Source organism: Amyelois transitella, chromosome 6 (genome assembly GCF_032362555.1).
Source record: "Amyelois transitella isolate CPQ chromosome 6, ilAmyTran1.1, whole genome shotgun sequence".
NCBI lineage: Eukaryota > Metazoa > Arthropoda > Insecta > Lepidoptera > Pyralidae > Amyelois > Amyelois transitella.
The window spans coordinates 1,444,517-1,461,522 of NC_083509.1; the positions used below are offsets into that span (position 1 = coordinate 1,444,517).

Consider the following 17,006-nt stretch of genomic DNA (forward strand, 5'->3'; position numbering starts at 1 on the left):
GACAATTTTTGACAGTGACAGAAGATTATTCAAGACTTTTGTAGCACTGACATTGAAAAGGGCAAATTCTCAGGTTTCTGAATAACTGAATCATTTACATTCCAATTATTTTTGTAAAGATATATCTTTACAAATTTAATTTGTTTACCTATAACTATTAGTTCTACACATGGACGAAGAATCTGAGGTTCTTCTACATAATTTTTTTTACTTACAAATGTACGGGTAAACCATCATGCCTTATTCTAAACGCAGTTTAGTAAACGGGGTACTAGGTATGTACGGTAAAACATAAATATAATCACGTCCCTTGAATTCAAAAATTTTATAAATTATTATGGGACACTTCATGTCACTTAATAATACTACATAGGTACATAATAAACCCACGCCTTTTTTCTAGAGGGGTAGGCAGAGACTACATCTTTTCACTTATCACGATCTTTGCATACTTCCTTCGATTTCATCCATATTTATAAATCTTTTCATGCAGGTCCTGAGGTTTCGGGTATTCATTATAATTGATCACTTGGTTGACGTCAAATAAATTACTTACCTACTTAAAACTAAGTTTACTGCCGCTTCCAAAGCGTCAGTGCAGAAGAAGCCTTAACAAACTGCACTGCAGCATTTTCTTCATTGTGGAGTAGACAGAGCCGAGACACTTAAACAGACAAGGCCATTTTCAGCTGTTGTTTAGCTTAATGATAGAATTGGGTTGTAAAAGATGTTTATATCTTTCAACGTAAGACCTCGGTTAGCAATCGAATTAATATCTAGAAATACACACATAAATTCTGCTTTTTCACAAACGAGCCTTGCTATGAGCAGAGTTATAAACATATTAATTTTAGTGCTATCTGAATATCTGTTAAATGCCGGATGTAGGTATTAGCTATTTCTACTAATTTCATAAATACGAAAATAACTGTCTCTCTGACGCTGGTACGCCTTAACCACTGAATCGAATTCTGATGGAATTTGGTACAAAGATAGAGTTGAGAATTATTTTAAAAAATGTCAGTCCCTGCAGATGGATGTCCCGAACTAGTCCCGAGATAAGTGCTCAGAAAGCTGGTACCATTGCCATGTCGAATAGAAAAGATTATCTTTTATAATTATTCTAACACTTCACATTATTAATGAGAGTCGCAAAGCCCAAATATTTTAATTCTACCGACGCTAGGCGATACCAGTGAAATATGTATTTATGACTTTTCCTTAAGCAAACGGCGACTCGTCTCGTTTCTTGTTGGCAAAATACATTTCTACTCACACTATGTACTTTACTAGAAATTCCAATTCAGAGTTGATTCATAGATTAAGAGTACCTGATTCAGACAATTAAACGAGTATGCGCGTGTGTTCCTGATAAAAAAAAACAAAACTGCATCGTTATAGATCTTTTATATTGTATAAATAATAAATGATTTTTTTTAAATATAATTTACATTGGATAACATATATTTTGATTTTAAAAAGTAGTTTATTTAAGTAAACTTACAAAAAAATGCTTTAAATTATTATAAGTATTAAAAGTACTGTTCGGCGCATGCGCAGAAGGAATTTGCTGGCCAGCGGTTCACATCAATGAGGATTGAACGTCACAGCACTACGATCACGGAAGCTCAGGATTGGCTGCGCATTTTGGAAGTGACGTCTGAAAACCAATCAGAACTCAGGTCATATCGAGCACTGCCTTGGATATCAATCGTCATATGACCTATTCTGTCGAGTTTGCAAAGCTCGGGCCATATTATTCTCCGCCAAAGTAGTTTCGTGGAGTGAGCGTGTGCAGATAGTCCTTAGCTATCACATTGTTTTGGGACCTGTAAATACTCCCATAAATTCATCAAAATGTCGTCTGGAAATCCGGCTTACTCGCCGTTCTTTGGAGTTATGGGAGCGGCTTCAGCTATAATCTTTAGCGGTATGTACAACTTTTGTTCTGTCCTAATTGAAATGGTCATCTGGTATCACTATCGATCTTTGTAATAAGTTCCCCTATACAATTTCCTATCCAAAACTAGCGGCGTAGGGAAACATGGCATAAAAATCGATACAAGCAACATCAGGACATGATATTTTAGACGTTCTAAATATAGTAGTCGATCGACCGCGCCTTTCGATTCCCAGAGCCCTATTTGAATATGAATGTCTGAGATGATTTCATTGTGATTATTATTCTAGTTTGATTTTGACAAATACCTTCATGAAGTTGAGTTAGCGAGATAAATCGATTTTTATGCCAAATGAATGGGGGCGTAGGTTTTCTCCGGTGAATAATACAGTCATGTGATTTATAATTTGTTGGGGTTTTTGTTGCGATACGGTTGGCAGCACTGTGTAAATGTCATGCACACACTACATTGATTGTGAAACCATGAAATGAAATGAGAAAGGGTTTTGATCACGAAAAGAACGTTCTTTTGTGACAAATTTTCAATGTATTAACCAAATTCATATCATCACCATCTCATGACCTAAATCACGTGATTGATCAGCTGATAAGTGATGCTTTCTTATAAGAATTTGAAGTTCTCAAGTACCTGACTTGAACAATTATTTGTATTATAATTCTTATTTATTATATTGAAATAAATATTTGGTAGTCTTATTAATTAGAAAATTTTCTACCGCCCATGGGTACATATTTAATCAGACTTATCATTATTTTTGTACATAATTGTGGCAGAAAGTTAATTAATTTCATAAACTTATGTTGACCACATTTATTATCAATCCAATGTTTCAAAATAGGTATTGTAATTCTCACTAACTTATTAATCAAGTGGATCACAATTATTCTCCCTTTATACATAAAAGCTTATGTTACTCATACTTTTTTATGAACATTATACTATTCTCTATGATAAGTCACTCCTAATAGTTCTTCCAAAACAATTTACATAATATTTTATAGACTATACAAATTGGCCTACATAAAAATGCATGCTCCCGTCATTGGTTATCAACTGATAACACAAACTGTTAAATAAATACACTTAGACATGCAGTGAAATATCTGTGTAAATACTTATTACAAAAGACTATTTACAGTAAGAATATTATAGTAAAGAACCCAGTACCTTTATATAGATGCAGATAAGTATAGTAATTACTATACCTTTTTTTTCTTGTCTTAGTCCTGGTTACACATTTACCTCTCTGGAGAGGAGTCTGGGAATGACCTATTATGATTTTAGTATACCTAATAGGTCAACAATAATTTTGAACTTTGATTTTGTAGGACAACTCTTGAATTTAAAATATCAATGTCTTATCTACCTGATTTCACTAATCTTTTGTGCGACAATAATAATTATACAATATCATTGGATCTATGGGACAAGAAGCACAGTCGTCTAACTAAATAAATTAAGAACATTGTACAATCAACTTTTCTTTCGCCATTTTACATAATAATGGCAAGGCATAGTATAAAAGACAAAATTAAATCTTCCCAGACATTTTCTGTATCAAAATGACAATGGTTGATTATATACATAGACCTTAAACATTTGTATGATATTGTACTGCTAGTGTAGTTAAAAATATTCTTTCTAGAAACTGTAATATATATGGTAGCGACTAAAATAATTCACTTTAGCATAGGACTGTGCATTACATTTCTTTATCCATATATGTATGTACAATCCATACATACACATGTAATAACTTTCTCCCTTACAAGATAGACAGAGTAGTGGCTCTGTCTTATCTAAGTATGGCCTTCAGTCTATGATGTAATGAGTTACAAGGCCACATTAACCAGAATCACTCTATGTGAATGAAGTCAGTGACAGGTTGCTAGACCCGTGCCTTCAAAACAAAACCTTAGTTTATTAGCTAAATTATTATTATTATATATATTATTATTAAGTACCTAAATTACTGCATTCTGTACATATATTTAACTCAATCCTTATAATTTTCCAGCGCTGGGAGCGGCATATGGTACCGCCAAGTCAGGTACGGGTATCGCAGCCATGTCGGTGATGCGGCCCGAGCTGATCATGAAGTCCATCATCCCCGTCGTCATGGCGGGTATTATAGCCATCTACGGGCTGGTCGTAGCTGTCCTGATTGCGGGTGCCTTGGATGAATCAAATTACTCCCTATACAAGTTAGTATTCAAAATTAATTATTCGTATATTCATACTTTATAGATTTGATATTTTGTTGTAATGAAACTACTCAAAATAGCTTTACCAATTTTGATAAATTAGAGTCTACACTAACGGTACACATTGTTTTTCCTTCCTATGGAGCAAAGTCAATGAGAATGCAGCTTGCTTGATTTGAATTTGTGCAGGCAGACCCTTACAATCAATAGGAGTAGACAGAGCTAACAGTCTTGAAAAGACTGAAATGTTCATATGTATGTATGATGGAATTGGGATTCAGATTGTGACAGGTTGCTAGTCCATCGTCTAAAGGAATCCCAAGTTTATTACCCTTTTCTTTGATTGACTTTTACAAACTGAATGGGAAGTGAAAGCTCAGTGTAAAACCAAATTCATGTAAGATATTCTATGGTTCATATTTCCTTGAAATTTACACTCTTTTGATTTGATTGCATGAATTATTAGAGATAATAAACTATCATCAATCTTATTATATAAGATCACAGAATGTCAAAAGATTCTGATAGTACTTTTTGCTACTTATAAAAAATTAAGAACATTTTGCTTGTCCATCAATTGTCACATTTTATGAATGGACTACACTTACTTATACTTGATTAAGGTTTTATTGGAAAACAAGTCAACTATGTTATTTATAGAAAGTAATTGATCAGTTATCTTACTATAAATATGTTTTCGTTATCACCAGATCCTAAAAATATATTTTTAATCTTTTCAGAGGGTTCATCCACCTGGGTGCGGGTCTCGCCGTAGGGTTCTCTGGTCTAGCGGCCGGTTTCGCCATAGGCATCGTGGGAGATGCCGGTGTCCGCGGTACTGCACAACAGCCTAGACTATTCGTCGGAATGATCCTTATCCTCATTTTCGCCGAAGTATTAGGTCTTTACGGCCTCATTGTCGCCATCTACCTATACACTAAGTAAATGTACATAGCACGCTCATCTCCCGTCGCCATTGCTCCGAGTTTCTATGCCGTGCCGTCGGGATCTGCTCACGAGTCGCGCACAGGGACGTCGTCGCCGGTAGCGAAAAAACCCGCATAGGAGCTCGGAGCACCCTGTATAGAACACACTTGTTGAGTACTTCAAATGATATATTTCTATTTTCGCGTCAACTCCCGCGCGGCGCCGCCTCGATGCTGCGGCCGCGTCGCGCCACGAGTCGTGAAATATACAAATATATTTCTCTATTTTATAAACGAATCAACTATTCGAAACCCTTATCACACGCTACCGCGCGATGACACTTAACTTTTAATTTAATTTATTGCAGTCTTATTTCATTTTTCGGTGACAGGGGGACTCAGCTTCACCTATCGACATATCAACCTTATTTGCGCGTTCCAATCTCCGCGAATACGTCATACAATCTGATATCACTTCTAGATTATTTTAGCGTTAAGGCGAAACTAATTTACAGTTAGAGTAGGAATTTATGTCCAAGAGAAGTTATCTTAACATAATTTATGAACAGTTAAACCCCCAGGTACTGTGTACCAGTATTTGATTGCGAGATAAGGTCAAACCTGGCTTATGTATTATTGCTAAATAGCTTTCAGTGTTATAGTGGACGAATGTATCCTAAACTGTTTGACCCACGAATGTTAATCGTTTCTCAAGTGGCTAAACAGCGGTCACAAATATTGTATTGCCAGGAATCAATGAATAAACATGATTTGTACATTCCATACTTTTTGTTTCTACTTTATTTATTGTTTTGTGTTTTATTTTATTTTCCTTTTTTCGAACGAAAGTATTAAAATGGTAAAAATAATATTAAGCTTAGCCAGATGCTTACATGACTTATAATATGACAGTGTCGTAATCAAAGTATTTATATAGTAATGGTACATTTCTGACAATTTATAATGTGAAAATATTTCAAATATATTTATTCTGTATACCTCATAGTCGAAATGATGTTTGAATGATTATAAAATTGGTAAGTAAATACATCTAGGTAAAATTGTATTTTTATTTTAGGTTCATGTTAGAGAATGTTATAATCTTTGGTGTTATTGAATGAATTGTGTTAATAAAATATTTTAAAAACAACTTCTTTAAAAATGGACTTAGTTTTTCTATTGAATCCATTTAGTTTCAGTATATTTTGATTTAAACGCCTGGTATGAAAGAGTTATTTAGTTTGAATATTTTGATCCAGGTTCCGAAGTACCAAAAGACACAAGGGTGTCTTTGTGGTCCTTCAGAACATAAATAAGGCCATGTATCACATCAGTGTAAGCTGTGGCCCAGCAAATGTTAGTAATTTAATATAAATCGCATTGTGGTGGTACAACTTGAAGAAATATCAGCTTTCCGGACAAGGGAAAAATTATTATTGTATTTTTCTTTGTAACAACTCAACTGCAGCACCGATTTTATGTAAGCCTTCAGGAGTAATATAGGTTTTCTGTAAAATATCACGGAAGCAAAGTACAGTACTGTGAAAAGGAGTAAGTACCTGCGCCTTTTTAAATACATGTTCTAAAGACGCGTCCATGCTGGCCTGGTAGCTAATAAAATCAAGTTTATGCCATGTGTTTCTCTTACCATGCAGATTGTAAAAGTCAGTCAAGGGAAAGACTAAAAAAGTATTGATTCTTTTTCTGTCACTTTAATTTTAATTCCATTATTAAGCCATACAGCTGTTCAAGACTTGGGTATAAACTTGTAACTTGTCAATCTATCACCAAATAGCTGACCGTGGCCTATCAGACTTTACAAGACTATTGGCTCTGTCTACCCCGCAAGGGATATAGACGTGATCATATGTTTGTTTGTATGCATGTATCGACATGAACTAGGAATCCCAATCCACCAAAAACTTACTATTTTGGAATCTACAAATTATTATTTATGTCGATTAAGAATGATGTTGGTGAAATCTATGAAAGTGTACATAAAGTTAATACAGTCAAGGTTCGTAAGGTTCTTTCCTTTTATTTCTTTTTATTATATTTTTCTATGACGCGAAAAATGTAGTCTCTACCTACCCCTCCAAAAAGGGAGCGTGATTTTAAGTACTTTTGTAAAGCCAAAATTGTGTACAACTAAACGCAACAAAACACGTCAGTAAATTTTGACGTGTCCCTCTCCCTACTGTCAAAGCCGTTGAGTTGTCAATTTGTCACTTCTTGAGTTTGTTGTATTGTGAATATAATTTCTAAAATCTAATTTCTCAAATAATAGTATAAGAAATAGAATAGTTATGAAATACTTAGGTTTACTGTGTCTGGCTATAATAATAAATTACAATGCAGGACACGCGCAAGTTCGCACGAAAGGGGTAAGTTAGTCAGTCACTAACCGGCTATCCTCACAATTTCACTGATCTTAATTAATACGAGAATATCCTTTCAGGCGGACGAGAAGATTTCGCAGTTGACTGACATGACGGCTAAGAAGTCTATAATTCCGTTGAACTTGAGTAAATTTAAGGAGTATGTGAAGAACCCACCAAGGGATTATTCGTTCATCATTATGTTTACTGCAATGGCACCGTCCCGGCGCTGCGCTATTTGCCAGCACGTTTACGACGAGTACTTGATTGTGGCAAACTCATTTAGGTTTTCCCCATCATACACTAATAAACTGTTCTTTGGAATGGTTGATTTTGATGAGGGATCAGACATCTTCCAAATGGTATGTACCTCTATTTAAGTTTTCTTGAATGTTTGAATAGAAAGTATGATAAAGAGAGTTTGGGAGGAGTTTTAGTAGGTACATAGAGTGGAGATTCCTTCTTACTTTGAACTGTGTCCCAATTAATTTGACTCCTCAAAACTTTGAAGAGTACCTAATGCATTTGTTGGTTTTTTTTTTATTTTATTATTTAGTTGCATCTTCTTAGTTGTGGTTATAAATGGTTGTTTTTTACTCTAAACAAATGCTTGCTTATATTTTTATTCTTGCTTTACATCATTATAAAGCATTTCTTTTGTAGCCCCACAAGGCACAAACAATGGTATTTTATTCACTACTACTACTCACACAATTGTTCAATTATTTATAAATATTTCAATACATTTTTTAATTTGATTTTAAACAAAATTTTCAGCTTCGTCTCAACACTGCCCCGGTTATCATGCACTTCCCAGCCAAAGGCAAGCCAAAGCCTGCTGACACCATGGACTTTGAGAGGGCGGGAATCCATGCAGAAGCTATAGCTAAGTGGATCCAAGACAGAACTGATCATCAGGTTTGTATAAGTTAAATCAACTAATCCACTATAGGTTTGCGGACAGAGGATAGATGCATATTACTTCCAGTGATGCTGTATTTCTCGCAAGGAGGCCACATGGTCTTCCATACATATATACATACATAAAATCACGCCTCTTTCCCGGAGGGGTAGGCAGAGACTACCTCTTTCCACTTGCCACGATCACTGCATACTTCCTTTGCTTCATCCACATTCATAACTCTCTTCATGCAAGCTCGGCGGTTTCGGGTACTTTTGACCTGACCCTTTACCAGGACGTCCTTAATTTGATCAAGATATGTTCGTCTAGGTCTTCCCACCCCTACCTTTCCCTCCACACTCTCCATGTATATCTGCTTAGTCAACCTGTTTTCATTCATCCTCTCCATATAAATATAAATATAAATATAAATATATACGGGACAAATTACACTGATTGAGTTAGCCTCGAAGTAAGTTCGAGACTTGTGTTACGAGATACTAACTCAACGATACTATATTTTATAATAAATACTTATATAGATAAACATCCAAGACCCAGGCCAATCGGAGAAAGTTCGTTTCTCATCATGCCCTGGCCGGGATTCGAACCCGGGACCCCTGGTGTCACAGACAAGCGCGCTACCGCTGCGCCACAGAGGCCGTCAATATGACCGAACCATCTCAACATACCCATTTCTATTCCTGTAACTACATCTTCTTTCACATCACAACATTCCCTTATCACGCTGTGCCTTATCCGGTCACTCAATTTCACACCCATCACACTCCTTAACCATACTCCTTAACCGTGGTCTTCCATCTTGTGTAGATTGTAAAAAGTTAATCAAATAAACTTGGGATTCTTCTTTTTGGTGATGGACTAGCAATCTGTCACTATTCTTATCTCAATACATACATAATAATCACATCCATTACCCTTGCAGGAAAGACAGAGCCAACAGTCTTAAAAGACTCATAGGCCACATTTAGCTGTTTGGCTTAATGGTAGGATTGAGATTCAAATAGTGATAGTTGCTAGTCTGTCGCCTAAAAGAAGAATCCCAAGTTTATATGCCTATCCCTTAGTCGCCTTTTACGACATCCATGGGAAAGTGATGGAGTGGTCCTATTCTTTCTTTTCTAATGGTACCGGAAATCACACGGCACATTAGCTATTAAATAAAGCATGCAAATATTATTCTATATCAACTTCGTCTCTTTCAGATCAGAGTTTTCCGTCCTCCAAACTACTCGGGAGCCGTAGCATTTGCAATGCTCTTCATATTAGTAGCGGGATTCCTATATTTACGCAGAAATAACCTCGAGTTCCTTTACAACAAGCAGATGTGGGCGACCGCTGCCGTCTTCTTCTGTTTCGCTATGGTCTCCGGGCAGATGTGGAACCAGATCAGAGGGCCACCGTTCTATCATAGAACGAAGAACGGCCCCGTTTATATAAACGGCGGTTCGCACGGTCAATTTGTGTTGGAGAGCTATATCGTAGCTATTTTGAGTATCCTTTTACATAATCTTACTTTTTCGTATGCGGATTTTCGGAACATTAGTTCCCATTACTATTTAATAAATAACACAGGTTGTTTACAATATAAAATACTGTGTGTAGGTAAAAATGAAGAAAACTAAAATATAAAACATAAATTAATCAAAACTTACTGCGTCTTAAGTCATTGTTGTGAAAATTAACAAAAGACGATCGTACTTTTTCGTCTCTTAAAATTTTTACTTTTTTGTTAGCGGCCAGTGCGGTATTAAACAATACTTTTTTAAACACAGTTATTGAACACGCACGTACATTAGGTACGTATGTATATTTCTGTTACTTGCGCGTTTAATACCTGTATTAGTTTCAATTTTTAAAATTAGTTACTTTACATGTGTGGGTGTGGATATACTAAACTCGTAGTTGGGGTTTGTTAAAGACAAATAGTAGTAACAAAAACTATTAAAGTTTTTATTGTCCTATACCTACTGCATTTTAAATCAATAAAACATTTTTTTGTGGAAGTCCATAGTCTCTGGCTAACCCAATGGGAGACAGGCGTGATGGTATGTAGATATGTATGTGCTGCATTTTCGTGTGACGCTAAATTTAAATTAAGTACTTTGGTGTTTGAAAGTTTTTTATTTGGTGTCTTTTCCAAGCAAAAGCTAGTGAGCAATAAATAAGTGTTGGGTTAAGTTTTTTATTTGGGGTTTTTTTCCAAGCAAAAGCTAGTGAGCAATAAATAAGTTATAATTATGTTGATAATGGAAAATCTAAAAAAAAATATTCCTTAACCCAATCTCAAGATGGTGCCGTGGTCGTCGGTATGATCTTAATGATAGAAGCCGCTGGAGGTGTGAAGAGTTGCGACATAGCGCGGACACAGGCGGAGGGAAAGAGACGGAGGTTCCAGTCTGTAGTCGGTCTCGTTCTAGTTTGCGTGTTCTTCTCACTTCTACTCTCTGTGTTCAGAGCTAAGACCCAAGGGTACCCTTACAGGTATTGTTTTTGTTCTTATTGGTGCCGTGTGGTTTCCGGCAATTTAGAATAGGACTACTCTCTCTCTCATCTCATTTCCCACGGATGTCGTAAAAGGAGACTAAAGGCTAATAAACTTGGGATTCTTCTAGTCGGCGATGGGCTAGCAACCTGTCACTTATTTGAATGTGGTCTTCAAGACTGTTGGGTCTTTCTACCCCGCAAGGTATATAGACGTGATTACATGTATGTATGTTGAAAAGTACAACACAATATAGGTAGATAGTTGTAGTAGTCATGTGGTTCTTGGCAGAATTAAATACACTCCTTTTATATTGAATGCATTTAAGTAATTTTTATCTTTTTTGTATACAGATTTAAAGTATACTTTCCTTTGTTTCAGCTTCCTGTTCAAGTAAGGTTATCATCGGATAGTGATAATGAGTAAGTAGGATACATTATTCGTCCATTTAAGTGTTTAATCGGTGTGCAATTCTTTTATGAAATAATAAAAAGTTGAGAATATGATGTATTTTTTATTTTGTTATGATGAAAATTACTTTAAATGTGGTCAAAATTTCGTCTTCGAAAACAATTCCAGTAATAATGAAAGTGCTAAATAATTTGCCTGAATCAGTTAATGTCGTAATATAAACTAGCTTGGTAATATAAACTAACTAACCCACAGTTTCGCCATCGCGAATTTAGCGTCACCTACAAAAGGTTATTTGCAAATCCTACAGGAACTTTAGTTTTAACCGATATGAAAGGTATCCTATGACTCTTCAATTCTATAATACAACAGATTTCAAGAAGATTTGTTTAGCAGATAACGTGTGAAGAGGTAACAAACATATATTTGCATTTATAATATGTCAAGCTAGGAGATATAAGGGGCAAAGACAGTTGTCTCTTCGAAGTTTGTTTATGAGATATCAAATGGAATCCTCTATTTCTTTCGCTCTAGCTCTTTGATAGAAAATAATAGCAATACAGGTATAACAAGTGACATAAATTAATAATAAGACCACTAAATTAAAACAATTTATTTTATTCAAAATATGTTTTCGTTTGACTAATGTAAAATATTGGAGATAAACATTTCTTTTTCTTTATACAATAAATAAAGCCTCTATTTAAAAGTAATAAATATTCTTGTTTACAACATATCAGCCTTTTTCGATCAGATTTACCATATTTTTTCTCCTTTCCCCACACTATACACATCATTTTCATATTGTTTTTTCACACGTCTGAAAGAGGGATTTTATATTGTATTTTATTCACATTGCGGTCTTAAAATTAGAAGTGGAGCTATAACTTGGCGACCTTTTACAGGCAAGGCCAACAGGTATCTATGTCCACTTTACTTAAGATCTTGTCATCCCTACAAAATATTTGAAAATATCTATGCGATTAGAAAAACAGTGGAACAGATAATATATCCATAAACGCAATAATTTTAAATAAAATACGGTTCTTGACGCGAACAAGAAACTCGGGCAGTTTGTTTTGTTATTGCAATTATTTCGCCAATATTAAAAAGAGGTATTTGGCGTGAAGGCAGACAAGTGATTTTTTAATTACATTCATAACGATTTAATATTTTTACGTAGGGCAATATACTCCGTGAACAGATAAATTGTTGGACTGTGCCATTTTTTTATAAGATTACAAATACGTAATTATAATTTCAGTCTCGTTTTACTAAACTAATTGAGGGAAGATGGCCCATCTATTCTTTGGATAGTTCTTGAAAGTCTGGATGTACCATTCGTGCGCTTGGATGGCGGTTTGAATCTGAAATAGACAAAAATATTAACTTTAATAGCGTGGCAACATCTCTACAACCAATCACGCGACGCTATCAGGCAAAAACAGCGAAATGTCTAAATCGCACAAGCAAAGATTTCACGGATTGTAGCATAAATACAACTGCGACTCAAGATCGTCTGTCGCGCGGTTCCCCAGGCGTCACACCTAGCTTGGCGGAAGATCTTCTCTTTGTTGGCAGTCAAGCCGAATCATCGCTCCCACTACAATGGTGTTCGAAGTAGTTTAAGATGCAGAATTTAAATAGATTAAGTTATTATTTCAATAAAATATCTACTAATACTTATGGGTATAATAAAAATTTGTTGAACCTATGACCCACAATACCTATACCCATATGACACGCGTTACACCATTAATATCGCGCGAAAAACAATAGCTGTCTCTAAATAAAAAAGCGAAACAGCGCTAGTTTTTCGCGCGATACAAACGGCGTCGTGCGTGCAATGATATGAGAACAAAATGGTGTAAGTTAAGTCGGGTACAGCCATCTACAGAGCAACATGACACCTCGTTCATTAAAACATGGGGTTAAGTTTTTGCCACTGTACATGAAGCGACTTACGTCTGTAATAAGGCAATTATCTTGTCGCACCGCCAACTTAAAGTTTTTCTGTTTGGTCAGCTGGGAGACTGGTAGAGAATGCCAAACGGCATTAAGACCGCCTTTTGTACATTTTCTTGCAATAAAATTTTAAATAAAAAAAATATTCAGCTCAGGTCATGGTAAAGATTACATACATACATATAGTCACGTCTATACCCCTTGCGTGGTAGACAGAGCCAACAGTCTTGAAAAGACTGAACGGCCACGTTCAGCTATTTGGCTTAATGATAGAATTGAGATTCAAATAGTGACAGCTTGCTAGCCCATCGCCTAAAAAAGAATCCCAAGTTTGTAAGCCTATCCCTTTGTCGCCTTTCACGACATCCATGGGAAAGAGATGGAGTGGTCCTGTTCTTTCTTGTATTGGTGCCGGGAACCAGACGGCACACATGATAAATATTGATTAATAGTATTAAGAATGGAGAAAAATAATATACCTACACACCTGATTACCAAGCACCCACAGATATATACAGAAGAATGTCTTAGTCGGCATCAGAAATAAAAGTACAGTGTACATCACGACCTCGCACAATCTGTGCGGACTCGACACTGTATTGAACAGCCTGCCGTGCGGCACCGTATGTGCCTCGCTGACCACTGTACCAGTTTTCTTATCTTTACGGAGGTTCGCGAAAATAAGGTTCGTCTTGAACTGCTCATACCAACACGCGAGGAATGTGATCGAGCATGGTACGATGAAGATTGATGTCCATGCGTCATTCCACACGATCCCTTCTCGGTTTTGTTTGCCTTGAAATTGAGAAATTAAAGGTGTTATTAAAAACCTTTATATAAGTACCTACACATAACATAGAAGTTCCGGAAATTAGCGTGTGCAAACAAACATACAAACAATTTTTATTTAAAAATTCATCCTCATTTCCTATTTCTTCATGGTTATAATTTTTTTAAAAAATATAATACACAATGTACAGACAATTTTTTTTACTGTTTTATTATCGGTATTGATATATGTCCGTGGCATAATTAACTAACTCGCGACAATTACGAGGGAATAGCGTTGCAACAGCAAGTGACGTGACTAGAATATATCATAGCTTATTTATAGTGTTGTGACTCATTTTATAGTTAAGTAGGCATGTCCTAACTGGGTGAAGGCAAACAACATTATTTCCCTTTCCATATTTCTTTAGAGCCCACAAAAGAAAGGAATCGTTTTCTTTTTTTTTTTAAAGTTGGTTCATGTCTGACCTGTATATGTATGTTTGTCAGTGATTATCTCGCGTTTGGCTGAACTAATTGATGTGGTTTTCGGTACCTAGTGTTTGTTACACTTAGGAGATTTTAGTAATTTAACCAACTTCAAAAATTGAGGATATTGAGGTCTCTTTTTTCTTTTTAAAAATCAATTGAGATACAATTTAGTCACAAACCTTAAGACTCTATTAATCAAAGTTACCCACCGGATTGGCTGGGAATTTTAAAATATTATATTGGTCAGAACATTTTTATTTGCCTCTCTCTTAAAAATATAAAAAAATGCAACAATCTTACCACAAAACAATGGGGCTTGGCCAACAGCAGCCACAATGCAGGCAAAATAGTGTATAATGCCTGCTAGGTAATGACTCAGATTCATTTTGCTGGTTTTAGCAAAAACCTGCACGAAATAGGTTTCATACAACCTTCTTGTACATTGGATTGTAAGGAGTGTCATTGTAACAACAGCTGCTGTTACGGATACTGTAAAATAAATTATAAAGATTTTGAAAAAAAATTGAAGATATTGAAAAAAAAATTTCCATTTTGAAAAAATACTTTTGTATAAACTATGTCCAAAAAAAGTTGACAGTTTTGATGTAGAGTTGGAATATTAAAATATGGATATAAATAAATTAAATGTATTTTAATTAATATCTCATTTTCTACCTTAGCCTGCTCTTGGACTTCAGCCATTCAGTTAAGGAGTATTTTTAAATACAAATCCAAATTCTATAATTTGAATTAACATTAAATCACAATGGTTTGAATTACATTTTGCCAAGATATAAAAGAGGAGACAAATTTGTTGTACTTCATTTACATTCACCAATCTTTTCATGAGTCTCATACATTCATAGTACTCTTAATACAATTACACAAATGTAGAGTCATATTAAAAAAAGGTAACATTAATGCATAAATAAATGTTTAATTTACAAACCTGATGCTTCTTCTTGCTCAAGTAACAACCTCAATATAAATCTCACATATTCGTTCACAGTGAAACCCCAACAATAAACCAATATCATATAAAACAATGTTACTCCACCGAATAATGATGAAAACAAATAGAAATGTCTGTACCAAGCCTTTGGAATCTCTATTAACTGCAAGAAATTTGCATCAGAACCTTTATACGCGAAGCTGCCGTATCTGTAGCCCTTTATAATAAAAGCAGGCACATGTTTTTCGAAATTATTAATGAGAACACCGGTAAAAGTGACCGCGAAAGCTAAGCCTAGGAAAATAATATCCAGTATGTTTAACATTATGACTGATCACTAGGTTCTCGGACAGAAATGTACTGCAGTTTAACACTGGAACTGTTGTTGAATAACACTGATAACTGTATCATGTCCTACATAATTCAAACTTTCTAAACTTGATTCCTTGCTGGCTTATTCTCGTTCCCCTTCGTTTTGTTGAGTGCGAGCGATAATTCGAAGATTGTTCCGTTTCAGTGCTTGTTTAGAACCACTCCTGGTGATGATTGACTGTTTGCCGAACTTTTAGTTGTAGAAATAAATTTAAATTGAACTTTTTGACCACTTAAATAAAACTGTACAATATTGGAACACAAACCTCAGCTGATTCGATTGACAACTGAATGACAGACCTAAAAGTGACGTGATGTAAACGTCAACTTCAATTTTCATCTTAATCTTATTTATGCTAAAGTCAAACTCCATGAAGCCTAGTCCGCGCAATACTAGACTTTCCAGCGTGGTTTCGCCTGCGTATATTTTTCTTTATTACAAATTGTCGGTTCTGTAGATTTGACCGTTTTTTATGCATAATACATAGGTACATACAAGAAAAGTATTTTACGATTCTTTTTCAATAATTAAACCGGTCCCACCAAAACTTTTTAAGTACTTGTTGTAGATGTAAAGTTGTGAAAAATAATGGGAGTTTATTAAAAAATTCATACGAAAAATGGTTTGAACCTATTTTTAATTATGTAGATACTTTAAGATTTGAATAATATCGATCAAGATACTTTACATTTACTGCTTCCAAATACCTTCTCCCAACTGTGGTAGAAATGATTTTCTTGTTTTGTATATCTGATTTACACATTTTTCTTCTAACAGGGTAGACAGAGTCAACAGTCTCGATTACAAACTGGGAATGGAAATGCCATATGTATTTAGCATTAGATACTGAGCTACTTATTTGGTAGTTTGTTTAGGTATGTAACGTTGCGCTCCCGTGTGTATGAATGTTATGATCGATGTTTTTGATAGCTAGGTTGCTTTGCACACAGTTTACCTACGTTCTAAAATTGTTTAGACAGCGTAGAAAAGCGGCAAACACTCCAGAAATGCTGCAGACTCGAATACGCCATTTGTTTGTTTACAGTTTAACACGTCAAAGCCACTGATCTCTATCAGAACGGGCAACGTCGCGGAACAGCCCCTTAGCGAACCGTCTAACACAAAAACGTACCGGTTTTGTACGTAATAGTATCTACTTATGTTCGCTACCGCTAGCGTGTTGTAAAAGTAATCATTGAACTCTGAAT

General features: G+C 35.3%; 3 protein-coding genes across 3 annotated transcripts; 2 read left to right on the forward strand and 1 right to left on the reverse strand.

The window, feature by feature from the left end:
* Window positions 1-1,699: 1,699 nt before the first annotated feature.
* Window positions 1,700-5,837, forward strand: LOC106142924 (V-type proton ATPase 16 kDa proteolipid subunit c). Its single transcript, XM_013344882.2, has 3 exons — window positions 1,700-1,930; window positions 3,940-4,126; window positions 4,867-5,837. Exons 1-3 carry the CDS (start codon window positions 1,858-1,860, stop codon window positions 5,069-5,071), a joined length of 465 nt encoding a protein of 154 aa, XP_013200336.1. The 5' UTR covers window positions 1,700-1,857; the 3' UTR covers window positions 5,072-5,837.
* A 1,407-nt stretch (window positions 5,838-7,244) lies between these two features.
* Window positions 7,245-11,340, forward strand: LOC106142901 (tumor suppressor candidate 3). The gene is made up of 6 exons (XM_013344848.2): window positions 7,245-7,436; window positions 7,511-7,792; window positions 8,208-8,348; window positions 9,558-9,846; window positions 10,644-10,836; window positions 11,219-11,340. The coding sequence occupies exons 1-6, from the start codon at window positions 7,359-7,361 to the stop codon at window positions 11,232-11,234; spliced, it is 999 nt and encodes a 332-aa protein (XP_013200302.1). The 5' UTR covers window positions 7,245-7,358; the 3' UTR covers window positions 11,235-11,340.
* A 506-nt stretch (window positions 11,341-11,846) lies between these two features.
* Window positions 11,847-16,059, reverse strand: LOC106142911 (polyprenol reductase). Its single transcript, XM_013344869.2, has 4 exons — window positions 15,423-16,059; window positions 14,774-14,962; window positions 13,701-14,008; window positions 11,847-12,615 (listed from the first exon to the last, which is right to left on the reverse strand). The coding sequence occupies exons 1-4, from the start codon at window positions 15,748-15,750 to the stop codon at window positions 12,523-12,525; spliced, it is 918 nt and encodes a 305-aa protein (XP_013200323.1). The 5' UTR covers window positions 15,751-16,059; the 3' UTR covers window positions 11,847-12,522.
* Between the last annotated feature and the right edge of the window lie 947 nt (window positions 16,060-17,006).

Excerpts from the sequence above, each read along its gene's own strand:
- LOC106142924 (XM_013344882.2), top strand. The coding sequence starts at position 1,858 with ATGTCGTCTGGAAATCCGGCTTACTCGCCGTTCTTTGGAGTTATGGGA. Across the intron at positions 1,931-3,939 it reads TTCAGCTATAATCTTTAGCG|CGCTGGGAGCGGCATATGGT; the intron begins GTATGTACAACT and ends ATAATTTTCCAG. Across the intron at positions 4,127-4,866 it reads TCAAATTACTCCCTATACAA|AGGGTTCATCCACCTGGGTG; the intron begins GTTAGTATTCAA and ends TAATCTTTTCAG.
- LOC106142901 (XM_013344848.2), top strand. The coding sequence starts at position 7,359 with ATGAAATACTTAGGTTTACTGTGTCTGGCTATAATAATAAATTACAAT. Across the intron at positions 7,437-7,510 it reads CGCAAGTTCGCACGAAAGGG|GCGGACGAGAAGATTTCGCA; the intron begins GTAAGTTAGTCA and ends ATATCCTTTCAG. Across the intron at positions 7,793-8,207 it reads GATCAGACATCTTCCAAATG|CTTCGTCTCAACACTGCCCC; the intron begins GTATGTACCTCT and ends CAAAATTTTCAG.
- LOC106142911 (XM_013344869.2), bottom strand. The coding sequence starts at position 15,750 with ATGTTAAACATACTGGATATTATTTTCCTAGGCTTAGCTTTCGCGGTC. Across the intron at positions 14,963-15,422 it reads TGAGCAAGAAGAAGCATCAG|TATCCGTAACAGCAGCTGTT; the intron begins GTTTGTAAATTA and ends TTTATTTTACAG. Across the intron at positions 12,616-13,700 it reads TGTGGGTGCTTGGTAATCAG|ATTCAAACCGCCATCCAAGC; the intron begins GTGTGTAGGTAT and ends TGTCTATTTCAG.